The sequence below is a fragment of the Enoplosus armatus genome, chromosome 7 (genome assembly GCF_043641665.1).
Source record: "Enoplosus armatus isolate fEnoArm2 chromosome 7, fEnoArm2.hap1, whole genome shotgun sequence".
Taxonomy (NCBI): Eukaryota; Metazoa; Chordata; class Actinopteri; order Centrarchiformes; family Enoplosidae; genus Enoplosus; species Enoplosus armatus.
Genome location: NC_092186.1, coordinates 10,685,757 through 10,700,035, shown reverse-complemented (window position 1 = coordinate 10,700,035; position 14,279 = coordinate 10,685,757). Strand labels below are relative to the sequence as shown.

The window sequence follows — 14,279 nt, the reverse complement described above, 5'->3', positions numbered from 1 at the left end:
GAGATGCGGTCTGGAGGCATTCAGGGAAATTTGTGGAGTCCAGCCCCTCCCCCCGCTCTTCTCCCGACTCATCTCCCACATCCAACCTCAGAATTTATATTCTCCCCCCAGCAAAAGGAAGGACCATCTTGGCCTTTCATTTTCCAGTTCAGGGCTTTCCTTTTTTTGCAGATAAATGCTCTCCAATCCACCCTGACAGATGTCACATTGCATCACTTCCATTTTGATACATAGCCTCTGATCCTGCCACTTGCAATAAGGAGCCAGCACCAGGGACGCCCCTCCCTAGACAACGCTCTGACAGGGGTGATTATTTTAAAGGTGCATCATTGGTGGTGCTGAGTGCTGAAACGCTAGCTGGGCGCCATGTCTGCACACACTCGCTGCCGTGCCCGCTGCAGGAATGTGGGTATCGGCCTGTGTCTGGGTCAGGGAACGACAACAACACGACACACTCAGTAGTCGTCACAGGTCACCCTGACACTGTGCAATACCTGTAGCAGCGATTTATGCCGCTCTCAACCTCTTCACAGCAGCGACCGCTAGTCCTGTCTCTCACTCAGTCTCTCCACTGTGACTTTGCAGGTCAGAGTTGGAGAAACAATCTGTATAAAGGGAAGGCTTTAGTGCTTCTGCTGCCAGCAGAGACACACTGCTCTGTAGCATTAATCATACAAGGCCAGAGTACATCAGTAAACACAGTGTGTCAGGTCAAGGTAGAGATCAGATCCCACAGCATTTAACAGGACTCAATAGCATACACGCTATCTATTGAAAAGTCGACATTATTCATAGCATGTCTCCCAGCCTTCGTTGCTCGCAGGAGAGACACGCCATTGTTCACTGAAGAGCACACTGAAATATTTCTCTGGCTACACAAAAAACACTGGATCAGCAGCAATTAGTAGAGTAAGAGAGAGATAAAGGGAGGGAGGGAGGCAGTCGAAAAAGAATGAGGGGGTAAAAATGTAGAATCAGCGAGAGAAAAAGAAAAGAGAGAGGGGAGAGAGAGATGAATAGAGAGGAAAGAGCGAGAGACCAAGGGAGAGACCAAGGGAGAGAGTGGGCTAAAGAGAGAGAGAGAGAGTTTGCAGCCAGTACAGTGTGGTGTGTAGGAGGTTGGAGCTGCCGGGAGCCTCTGGTGCTTTTAAAGGACCAAAGACTTGCTCATTGTCTTGGGTCTCTGTGCCTGTGCGTGCGTGCGTGCGTGTGTGTGTGTGTGTGAAACCTCTTCATTAGTCTTCCTATTGCTCTTCCCTCCAGCCCCTGACCACTCACTTACCCCCAGCAGCTATACTATATGTGCCCATATGGGACTAAACCCAGTTATACCAGAGATTAAAATGATCAGTCTTGGAAAAGAGATAATACAATGTGACTCAAGCTCAACCATTATTCTTCTGTACCAGGGCTCTGTGAGCGAATATCTGTGTTTGTTTCTGTGGGAAAAGAGACTTCTTCTTCTTGAGCTATAAAGTGTTCCACCAACAGTGATGAGGTTTCACTACTCTATGTTCTCAAATTGGTTTCATAATTGAGGTCAAAGTTATAATTTAACCTTTTGTCTCGCTGTTTGTTCCAGAAGACAGGAAGTTGTTTGTCGGGATGCTGAACAAACAACAGACCGAGGAAGATGTTTACCGCCTCTTCGAACCCTACGGAGTCATCGAGGAGTGCACGGTCCTAAGAGGTCCTGACGGAAACAGCAAAGGTAGGAGCCGTGTTACAGTTGTCAGCATTATTTAGGTCACTGGCAGAGAAGTGACAGTGTGTGTGAGTGTCTACGTCAGCTGGGGTATGTAAAATATATCTGACATATGCACCAGATGTGGGTCATGGGTCATAATTACAAACATTTTACATTGCGCTGTTTTATGTGCTAGACGGCTGCAGGCACAAGAAAGTTAAACCTAAGATATCAAATGCTGTTTGATTGATGTCTGACTTTCATAATTAGGAGTTATGAGAGATGTCAAGTGGATAATTAGTTGATTTGACTTTCTCCTTTTGTTCAGCTTGTAGAGAAATTATTGTAATTTTTTCGTGGCAGCAGACCCTCAAAAACTTAAGGATTTTAAAATCTTGTTCTATTTTTAAGTGTATAAAAATGTCATTTGAAGACAGACAGGGATGTTTTGGATGGCGATAATCTGAGATAAAATCCAAAGGCCAGATACAAAACCAACACTCCCCACTTGCATGGTAGTCATCAGCAAAACAAGACGCCCCATGTTATCAGTAATTGTAATCTCATCAAGTACAGCAATGATTCAAAAAAACGCTGGTAATTTTAAAATGCTGACGTTGCCGTTACAAACTCTTCCTCAGCATATATCTCGCTCCAGAAAAAAACTCCTCTACAGTACATTACAAAGCCATGCTTTCTATTCTGTCACTGTCCTTGTTTTTTTTGCAGAGTGTTAATGTGAAGCATTTTTTCCGATGGATGCACTGCAGGCCCTTACTGTAACTTGGGTACTGTAGTGTTGATATCTTGCAGGCCTTTTTAAGACAGCCAAAAACTTTTGGAGACATCAATTCCCTCTGACATGCAGCAAAGAGCAAAGGGACTAGTGGTTTTTCATGTCTCTAAAGCCTATTCCCCAGCCAGCGCTTATGGAAATTGTTGTGGAATTATATCTAAGGGGGTTTGAAGCCAGAGTGTTCTGACTTTGCAGTGGTTTGGAGGAGGAGAGGGGAAAGATGGATGTCAAAACAATTCAAGTGTCCCCACTGTGAGGATGGGGGCAGCCAAGGGAAGTTGCATTCCTCTTTGTGGCTATGCGATATTTGTGCTCTATCTAAGGCAACTTTTCGGGTTCAAACACTCAAAACATCAGACTCCAAACATTACTATCATATTCATCTATGTTGTGATATATGTTTTTTTTTTTTATATTTTCTGTTAAAAACCAAAACAAATAAAACATCCACATCCCTTGCTGGCAAAAACAGATCTGTTTTGCACTTTGCCATCACAAAATCCTATTTGTACAGAATTATGTGCAACAATATAAATTCTGTAAGTTTGAATAGCCGAATATTTTATGCTCCCTTGCTATTGAATTGAGTTGCACACAATCACACTTCTGTTTGGTTTATTTCAATAAGGTAAAGGCTATGCATGGCGTGCAAAGTATATTAAGAGATAAATGCATAATTATAGCAGAATATAGTTTGTGCCACTGTAGCAAAGTCCTTGTACAGGTCATACTGAGCTCGAGCTCTTTTCAATCCATATCTCGATAGGGGGTAGTGGTTTGACAGCTGAATGGGCATCTTGATTGGCTGGTGTCCACAGGGGTAAGCCCATTAAGAGGGGAAGAATGACAGGGCGGCTGGGTCAAGCAGGATAGATGATAAGAAGAACAAAGTATGAAAGATTAAATGAGAATAGAGAAGAAACTTAAAATGAAATGAAATTAGGTGAAATAGGGTATAATTATAGGAGGCCATGGTGGCTCAGTAGTTAGTGCTGCTGCCTCATTGCAACAGACCCAGGTTCAGTCCTCACATGTTTCTGTGTGGAAAGTTTTATTGATATTTTAACATCAACATTGGGACTTGTTATGTAGTTGTGTGACTGGACCTGAAAATGAATTACAGTATGTTTATGAGTTTGTTTTAAGAAACATTAACATAATTTGTCAAGTTACAGCTACAGTACAGAGAATTGGAGTCTTTCTAAAGGAGGCGAAGTGTACAGCTTTATTTTTCCATATTTCAATCAAGTTTTCCAGTTCTAAAAGGGGGCCATACTTCTGTTTAATAATTGAATGATTAATGTGCAACAGCTCACTTTGTGAACCCACAAAAGCTATCTTCAACTTGTTTTCACTTTATCTGCTCCTCACAATGTTCCTCAAGGACATTAGAGCTAAGAGTGTTGGTTCTGTGGTTTCTGGCATTTGGACAGACATCTTCATATTTACAAATATTGATCAGAACATCCTGTCGTGGAAAAAATAAACTGTACTCACAGTTCTCAAATGGAGTAGTTTTCTGTTTGAAAACATTATGATTTTAGCCAGTTTAGCTAGTATTTAATATGCAAAGACAGGCATGTGGTGCTAAATAGCATGCTTTTCTGCTTCATCAGTGCAATCTTTAGCCTGCAGCTTCTGCCTGCTTGTCTGCCTGCTTTATGCCCAGAGTGGGGCAGCCTGCTGTGCAATGAGAGCTTCTCGCTGCACAGTGATTTCTGGGGTGTCAAATATAATTCAACATCCTTTATTAGTATACCGTAGGCTTTCAAACTCACTCGATTGATTACATTTGCTGTATATAATACTGTGTGTGTGTGTGTGTGTGTGTGTGTGTGTGTGTGTGTGTGTGTGTGTGTGTGTGCCTGTGTGTGCACCTGCATGCGTGTGGTGTGCATCTGTTCTCTCTCTTCCAGGTTGCGCCTTTGTCAAGTTCTCCACACATACTGAGGCTCAGTCTGCAATCAGTGCCCTCCATGGCAGCCAGACCATGCCAGTGAGTACAGCTCTCTCCCTCACACATAAAAACACAGAAACACACACACACACCATGCAACATCCGCCGCATGCACAACGTGCACACACAGACCACTGGTCACAATAGCTTTGTGCAGTCCACCTGTCTTACGTAAAAGGTATAAACTCTTAGTTTTGAAGTTACCCCCAACTTCAAGGTTTTAATCAATTTACAGAAAGTGCAGCCAGCCTCATAAATATCGCAGCTTTACAAACAGACACAACCAGAAATAGCCTTCTGTCTCTTTAATTAACATGGTACTTTTTAAAAAAATCCAAATCTAATTTCCAGATAAAACTGTTTAGAGTGATAATTGAATTTTGGGTGAGTCATCAATCAGTAGTTCTGCTTGCATGATCAGTGAATATAACTCACAGTGTGAGATTACATTTGCTCGTTATGTAAGCACACCGTGTCCTCTGTATTCTCTCTGTATTGGATTTACTATGAGCGCAAAAGCTGTGCCTCTCATTTGTATGTGTCTCATGTTTAGGCATGGTCCCTGTATACCTGATGGTGTCAAAATAAAAGCTACTTACTCTGCACTCCAAACCTGAATAGAGTTATTCTCTGTGACATCCGGCAAATGGACGGAGAGTCACGTCCCATATTATACAGTGGCTTGAAGTATACTCTGCTTTCATCCTCACTTTTGTTTCGATAACTCTCGTCTCAGAGAAGTAGGGACCCTGATCTCTCTCCTGCCCTGTCTCACAGATGTTGTGTTTCACTGTATGGTTTCATTATTAATGGTTTCCAATGTGTGGCTCAAGAGAGTAAAGCAGAGAGAAAGCACTAGAAGCCAGCTGTGCCATTTTGGCGCAACCTTCGAGTCAATCTAAGTGCAAATGACTGCAGGTCATGAGGAAAGACTCTGGATGTCCATTCTCCATAGATACCCTCCTTCTCTGGTGCTCCATCCCCCTATCTCTGCTAGCTCTCTGCCCTCACTCGTCTCTCTTTGGCAGCCTCTCGGGATATTAGGCAATAGACTTGTTTACTCCACCTTTCACCACATTGGCTGCTGAATTATTCATCTAACTATAAGCAGGGGGCAGAAGGGAGGGGAGGAAGAGTTGGAGAGAGAGTGAGAGACAGAGAGTGAGAGAGGGGCAGAGGGAGAATGAGTGAATGGACAGGATTTATACCTCCTGCTCTGGTAAATTGATTAGAGAAATCTGATCAGCATCTCATATCCTGTGGCTGCAGGAGGAGAGGGCGCAGTGTGCCTGCCTCGCTGAGATTAGCGGACCACCGGTGCACCATTACACCTCAGCAGGACGGTGCTATTCAGAACACAGTGTCCATCAATGTAGCAAAGATCCTGGAAAAAAACCTTGGACCGTACATCCTGTGTCCATTTGAGCTCACGTTGGGTGCAGTTGAGTCGCAGTTGAGTTGAGCCGCAAAAATAAGTCTTGTGCAAGTAAATTGATGGAATGAATAAATAAATAATCATTTACAACACTTTGGGATGCATTAAAAATGTAATAAATAAATAAAGAAGTAAAACCAAAGAAGAAAGACCATTGACAGCTGAACTTGGGCATCAATTGCCTGGCAACTGTTGTAAGTAATCGCCTCAGTCCTACTTCTCCAGGGCCAATAGAAAGGATTAATTGTTCTAATGAACTAAGACAAACTGAGCCAGCATATGTGTGTAAGTGTGTATAATGTTTACTGCTACACCAAGGCCGTGGCTGTTTAGCAGACTCAGAGCAATGACCATGAAGAAAGCCTGTCCAATAGCATCGCTCGCCGAGGTGTTGCAGTGCACCGAATATTAACACTGCGACTAACTACAGCAGTTTGATAGATCTACTGCCAATCCCCCAAAGCATGAAGACTGGCTTCTTAGTTTATCAGTGTGCACACACACGCACACATGAATGCATGTGTGTGCATACATAAACATTTACAAACAGAAGCACTTTGTGGCTAGCACATTTGCATGAGCACACACACACACACACACACACACACACACACACACACACACACATTATCTTTCTATATTGCTCCACTCTCTGTTTCACTGTCACATGCTCGTACAGCCACAGGCTAGGGTCAAAGGCTCCCTGACTGATCTTATTTTCCAGCTCAGAGGACTTGAGCTGAATACATTTGTGTTATTCATGTAGAGGGGGAGTGGGCATTTTATATGTGTGTGTGTGTGTGTGTGTGTGTGTGTGTGTGTGTGTGAGTTGGGAAGGGAACAGAAAATCTACATGGAGTCTGTGCATGCATGTGGAGACGTATGCACATAAATGACGGTCAGTGCATGCACAAATATACTTTATGCATGCATATGTGTGTGGGAGAATATATAGTACTTCCGCGTATTCGTCTGTGTAGTGACGGACACCAAAATGAAAAATGGTCTGCCAATAGCTAACTACGACATAATGTCACTGTATGAGCGATGATAGCAAGATAGTGTAAGTGGATGAATTATAGGAGTGCATCAGCAGGTCACGTATAAGACCTTGGCTGGATCTCCATCACACCCTAACCCGTCATATTTCAAGCATGCATACCTTCGCCTCCCATACACACCACTGCCATCCCTCAGCCTCCGTCAGCTATCACACACACACACACACACACACACACACACACACACACACACACACACACAGCCACAGTTCAGGATATGAGTGGCTCAATTAAACATTTAAACGCTAGAGCTGTAAAGCAAATTGCTGGGATTCAGCGGGGCCGTGTAGGAACTAAGTCCCGGGACAGAATTAAACCGAGATGGGGGGGGTGGGGGTCAGGTCCGTAGAGCCGTGCTGAGTTTTTCATTCTGTATCCACATCAGCTCTGCCTGAGTTTGAGGCTGTTTCAGCTGACACAGAGATAGAAACACTGGAGCGGGATGATGGAAGGATAAGAGCAGAACAAAGGAAAGCAAATGAGGTAAAGTTTTCATAGAAGAGAGAGCTGACTGATTGAGAGTGAAGAGAAGAGCAAAGAGGGTAAAAAAAAATTAAAAAAAGCATCCAAATGTGATTCCCCATCTGCTGGATCTTCTCTACTTCAGACAGAGAATACACACATGCAAGAGCCATGAGTTTGTTGATACTCAAATCACATTGTTTGAATGTACAGATGAATATGTCACTGCCTTCAATAATAAGAAAATGAAAGGTGGAAAGGCAAAAAAGCAGCCGATTCTGCAGTATATAAATGCTGGTTTAAGTCGGAAAGCAGTAATGATCTCATTTTGTATTCAATGAGATGCAGAGTTTCAATGTCAGTATTTCACAAGGATGATAGATCTTTGTGTTGCTACTCATTAAACAACATTCTGCCTTTATATGTTTAAATCAGTGTTTATTGTTTAAGACCTGTCATTTCCCCCACAAATATTTCTCCCTAGGCAATTTACATTCTAATAACCTAATAGATTACAATCATCCATTATTTTACTAGCTAAGCTCAAAGAAGATGTGTATTTATATGATTCCACGGGCGGTAATGCCTTATTAGTACAATAAACATGGAATAGTATCATGCAAAGGACATAAATTATAAGCTATATACTGTAGCACCTAACTGTATATGCAGCGACGATATAGCATTCAGAGGGGGAACAATACATAACTCATTATTTTCATAACTCATTATTGACTGAGGGAAATGTGTTTTAAATAAAGATACGTGAAACTCACCATAGCCTCAAAACCAACATGTCAAATGCCAGATGATGTGCACATGCTATACGCGCTCCTGTGCTTGAGGGAACCCTCTGGTCAAATAAATTTTTCACATTAAGTCGTAACTTCTTGAATATAAAATCATTTTTAAATCTATGGTGAGCAATGTGGATGGGATATGATGCCATATGTTGTGGAGAAACGGGCAGCTTTAGTGGCTATACATTCTGACTAAAAGAGGCAGTTATTATTTTGCAGGACGTGATGAAAATGAAAATGTCTGTTGTAAGGATATTGAAATTATGTTCATCAGAAAGACAGGATGTATATCTTAATTTTTGTTTTTGTGCTAACATTAACCCATGCAGACTGGGACTCCATTAAGGCCTTCACCATGTGACACTATAAACCAATACAGCTATATACCAATACAGGACACAGGATCAGTCTTCCTTCTAGCTTTACCCTGCGCTAATGCAAGCCAGCATATGTTTAAAGTTAAAGAAGTATGGAATATATAGCTAGAGAGTGCAGCTTGGACAGACACCAAGCCTCCTTGGCAATGAGAAGGAACTATAAAGAGGCAGACTTTTGCATCTGAATCTCTGTGGTGCCTTTTTTATCCTCCCTGTTTAACTCCCCTTCCTTCAGTGGCTCTCTAGGCAGCTGGGAGCCGCCTGGTGGGGGGATTCTGCTCAACTTGGCAGCTTAAAAATTTAATGAGACTTTTACTTCGCACTTCATCCTCCTCCCTTTATAGCAATGGAGATTCTGCTCATTGATATCCTGACAGGCCCAACTGGGAACACCTGGGAGATAAACAAATGTGGCAACGGACGCTTAGCCGACAAGCCATACGATTCAGGTGTCCTAAGGAGAACCAGTGGGGAGGCAGAGCCAGTGTGTAGACCTCCTAGAAAAAGGCTTTGCAGAGAGTGGGACACACATGCAAGAAAATGGCACAAGGCTCTTATACAACCAGACAGGTCAATTCACAATAAACCGTGTTTCTAATATTAAAGCAGACACACGCCAGTCTTGTTCTAGTTGGAGAAGAGGTTGTGTTCCTAGTTGATATCCTCAGATTATGAAACTCAGCCTTCTCCCAAAAAATTACAGAAGCAGAGCAGGAATATGCAGCTCTCATTACCAGAGAGGGTAGGCCTTTAATAGCTTTTTAACTGTGAGAGGGAGTTAAAATATTCAATATGTATACTAGCACATCTCCTCTGTATTCTGGTCTTGCACTGCCCTGTCCTGGACTCTCCCAAAGTTAAACCTCATAATAAAGTTAATGATGCAGATAGTAAAAAGCTGGACCGACACAACAGACAAACCCTAAACCTGCTACAGTGCCAAAGTTAACCTTGAAGTGATTGAGCGTAGTCTTTATAAATAAGATCTTATAGATGATGTTTTTCCATCTCTTGTTTTTATCCTGTTTATTGTTGAATCATACACGGCTGTCAATGACCAGGAAAAGTGTTGTTCCAATGTGGCAGGATGGCACAAAACAATTAGTCACTCAGCTGACCAGAGTACAGTTGTCAGCAATCTTGACAGTCTGACAATTAGTCTGTCAGCCAGTTAGCCAACCATCTAGCCAACTAGACTGCCAGTCACTCAATCACTCAACTAACTAGACAATCAGCCATTTAGTCTGGCAGCCAACTAACCAACTGGACACTCACCTGCAATCCTTCAAACCTGTGATTCAACCAGCGAGCAAGCCAGGAGGAGAGGGCTCGGGGGAATATTGAGAAAAGGGGGGAGAAAGGGAAAGGGAGGGGATAAAATCTATATGCTACAGTCGAAAGGTCCAGTGCCTGTCTTTAAACATCTCTTTCTAGCTAGATGTCTTTATTAGCAGAACTCCTGAGACCCCAGTCAGGGAAAAATGCTAACAAAGGAAAATTAAAACTTGAATGAATGAATTATGCAATGGTATTATAGCTAGCATTACTGTTGCCATTTATAACTGCTACCTGTAGTACAACACAACTCCTGCCAGGTTTCACCCAGATCCAACCAAACCAAATGCCCCTTAAGCCAACCCCCAACCTTCAATCCAGGCACTTCACCAGTCACCACTGTTATTGACAATCTTGCATCAATTTCAGGGGGCCTCTTATTGTGACTGACACTCAACCTTTATACACTGTCAGATCAGAGTAATATTTCGGCCTTTTATGTGGATCGATTGGCCAGTTTGGGGGCGCAGAGGGGAGGAGAGGCGGAGCACACAAAAGGTCAACTGTAGCGCTAAATCATTTGAAGATTCTTAATGAAGGGTGTGTGGCAGACACACCTGCTGTTTCATTATTGGGCTGCAAAAAGAGGTAATAGTGTGGATAAGGGGATGGATAGCCAGAGCCACAGAAAGGAAGAGGGAGGCGATAACAGAAGGAGGACAGAATGAGAGAAATTGCCCTAAAACACAACGTTTTCTTTGAAGAACACTTTCACCAAGGTCAATAGGAACCACTGCCAATTGTAGCTTTTATTTCAAATTATTATATGTTGCAGATCTTTTAACCTTAACTGTGGGAGGGAGCACCAAGGTTATATATATATATATATATATATATATATATATGTATTGTAACAGAGGGGGAAAGCTGAGGGAAAACATAAAGTATTTATGTCATGCATAGCGAGGCTGCTTTGCCCCGAGTGACTTTGTACATATGTTGAACACTGATTGAAGGAATGGATGGTTTCAGTCTGCACATCTGCCTACTTACTGAGTGAACAGAGCTGTGAACAGAGCTGTTCACTCAATATGTAGAATATTTTTATTCCTCACCTATCTCTGTTAGATTCATGTTTATGTATGCCAGCCACAAAATAAGGAGGCACGGTTTTCTGCAATAAAACAAATGTGCAATGATGTTACATCTAGAATGTGGAAAAAAAAAAACTGACATGCAATTAGAGAAGCTTACTAAATATTGATGTTAACAGCGGTTGTTGTTGCTAATGAACACGGCATACTAAGAAATCAGTAATAATAACCAATAACATTCTGCATGCTCTTGTATAAGCCTTTTGTTAGTGGCTGTCTCTGAATATTTGGTAAATCATAACAGTAACATATGCAAATTATTCCTGAAGTGGCTCAAAGCCTTTTGGGGATAGAGGATGAGATGCTGTACGACTGTGATCCTGCTGTTGACTGACTGAGTGAGTGTTGGCGTTAAAGGAGCCTGCAGTAAAGCAGGGTTAAGTGTCCATGCTCTTTTTTTTCCTCAGATTTTCTGTTCTCTCTACCCTCCTCAGGGTGCTTCCTCCAGCTTGGTGGTCAAGTTTGCCGACACAGACAAGGAGCGCACCATCAGACGTATGCAGCAGATGGTTGGGCAGTTTGGCATCTTCAACCCAGCCATCGCCCTTCCCTTCAGCACCTACAGCTCTTACGCACATGCGGTGAGTTGGACAAGACACATGTAGCACACACAGAACAACTCGAACATTAAATTCTTACTTACGGATACATACTGACTGATTACATATATTATGCAGTCGATACATGTAGGAATCGAATTTCAAGGGATGTAAGAAACCATCCAAGGGTTTCTTAGAACCACCCGTTTCTTACATCTATTAAGTCCTTGATGCAGCTATAATCATGGTCAAATAATTATGCTTTATATTAACAATGGATTAAATGACTATACATATGTGAAAGGTGTCGATCGTAGTGATGAACCCACAGAGAATTATTATTGGACTCTGCAGTTCCCCTCAGCTCTATGGAGCATTACAGCGTCTTTCAGCTCATCGCTTTTAAGGCCTGCAACTTTACTGTTTTGGTTCACTCTCACTGCTCTCATAGAGTCATTTTCAGCCGCAGTTGGAAGCTGTTTTCTGCAAAAAGCTCTACATACAGTGGAGCATTTAGCAGAGTCAGATATTTCACTCAGGAGTTGGTGGAAAGCAAACAAGAGATAGCATTGGTCTGTATCAGTAGCCAGAAACACTCTAAATGAATAGAATTTGAAACTTTCCAACTTGAGAGCCCTCCAGTGGAAGAATCAAACCAACCACGAGGCAGTGAGATGGACTGAAAGGCTGTTCTAACCTTCACCATGATTGCCTACTTTTTCTACAAAAACACTTACACAATCAGAGTAATTCAAACAATCACATAAAAATGCGACACATGGTAGCTTTTAACAGGTATTTTGATTTTGTTGTGGCTGCAGCAAGTGGTGCTGTCCCCATGTTTGCTCATTAGGACCGAACACATCATTTTTGTTTGACCTGTAATCCCCTTTGGGTACTTCAGTGTATTGCTGAGGTCGAACCACTTATGTGTTAGGATTCACATCACACATGGGACACAGATTTTTTTTTTTTTGCCTTTAGCTTGACTGTAATTCGGATGTTTTAATACAGGATATCTTCCACTGGAATCTGTCATTTATAACTTTTCTAGTAATTTCAGTACACAGAGAGACTTTTATATTTTCTGTTTTGATCCCTACTTGGTAGACTTGCCAAACTATTATCACTTCCATCAGCACCACTTCTTCCTCCTCTCCTCCTCTTGAGCAGTGCTGCCATGCCATTACATCCAGGCTTTCACTACCCACTGCACGTAGGCACACACACATTTAGTTAGCTTGTACCCTCCAACCCCTTCATCAGCTTCCCTCTGCCCTCCTACCCCTGCCCACAGTGCCCCCCCTCAGGGCATGGCACCATACACACACAGCAGACCCCCGGCTCTTTGATGACTTCAGACAGCCTATGCAGCCCCTCTCACCATGCGCCCCCTCTACCCTCTATCACACTGCTTCTCTACCCTTCCCCTCTCCCTCCCCCAGTCCCTCCCTCTGGGCCCATGAGATGCTTCAGGGGCCACAGTTGACTCAGAATATTCCATGGGCAACTTATCTGCACACAAACTTTCTTCTTCCCTGCTGAGGCAGAGCACAGCACGCATGCGCACACACATGCACACGCACGCATGCACAACCTACTTAAAGCAGGCTAAAATGAATTTAAGAAAAGCTTTCCATCCAGCACGGAGATAAAAACCTGGGCTTCTGTCACAACACACTGCATAAATACACATAAACATCTGCAGAGTATTTATTTACAGAGAAAGAGAAACAAATTCATTTCTTCCTGTACTTATTTGGATGTCAACGTTATATATTTTTTTGCTGTTTCTAAATGCCAGGATTAATTGTTGACGTTAGCCGGGTCTTGGGGGTTTATCCATTTCCCTGATTTTCACATCACAGCCATGGGACCCAGTGTGAAATGTGCAAATTGACCATACCAGAGTAATTGCGAGGCCATCTCTTGTGCTCTCTCCAGTAAAACTCCCACCTTCATTACCATTCATGAAATGCAGCCCTTTCCCGGGAAATGTGGAGAAATGCAAATGTTTAAGGGGTGGCGGAAGCAGTGGCGGTCTGCGGGGAGACCATTGTGCCCCGCTCAGGTTGGCCATGACTCTTATTTACAGTGGCAGAGACCCGTGTCGACTCATGCAGACGCACACAAGAGTGTACACACTCACGCACTGCGCAGCAAATTCTCTCTCTCTCTCTCTCTCTCTCTCTCTCTCTCTCTCTCTCTCTCTCTCTCTCTCTCTCTCTCTCTCTCTCTCTCTCTCTCTCTCTCTCTCATACACACATATAATATGACAAAGAGCAGGATGATGCTAGGAAATTGAGTTCCGAGTGAAAGTAACAAGGGCACGGGGGATACTTCAGCATTAGAGCGAATCAATTACCATTAAATCTAAAGGAGAAATTGCACGTATGTGGTTTCTCGACACAAAGATTATACTGCATGAATGATGTTAGTGAAGGTGAAACTGTCCTTGTATTAGTATTATGAATCACGGTAACTATGGATGCCATGTACCTGCATATAATGAATTTAGCAAAATAAAGCAAGTCGGTGGAGAAACTCTGAGGGAAGGCAACCTTGGAGATAAACTCACCCCAACTTTTGATAAAGTAATGAGTGCTCAAGAGGCAGTGATGGATTATCAGCGAGGCTCTTGTTTTCATATCTCGCTAAAGACTTATTTAATGAGTCTAAATGCAGGTTTGGACTGCCAGGTACGTAATAATGTGGTATAAAGAGAAATATTAGTTA

At 42.7% G+C, this 14,279-nt stretch overlaps 1 protein-coding gene across 15 annotated transcripts in view; it reads left to right on the top strand.

The window, feature by feature from the left end:
- celf5a (cugbp, Elav-like family member 5a) overlaps window positions 1–14,279 on the top strand; it is a 169,207-nt gene that overhangs the window by 137,733 nt on the left and 17,195 nt on the right. For 7 of the 15 annotated variants that reach the window (XM_070908747.1, XM_070908755.1, XM_070908757.1 and 4 more), the window contains 3 exons: window positions 1,583–1,711; window positions 4,400–4,479; window positions 11,439–11,585. In XM_070908747.1, coding sequence (XP_070764848.1) covers window positions 1,583–1,711; window positions 4,400–4,479; window positions 11,439–11,585 — 356 coding nt within the window. Of the gene's footprint in view, window positions 1–1,582; window positions 1,712–4,399; window positions 4,480–11,411; window positions 11,586–14,279 lie in introns of all 15 variants that reach the window. The other 8 variants (XM_070908759.1, XM_070908753.1, XM_070908749.1 and 5 more) reach the window with 4 other exon arrangements.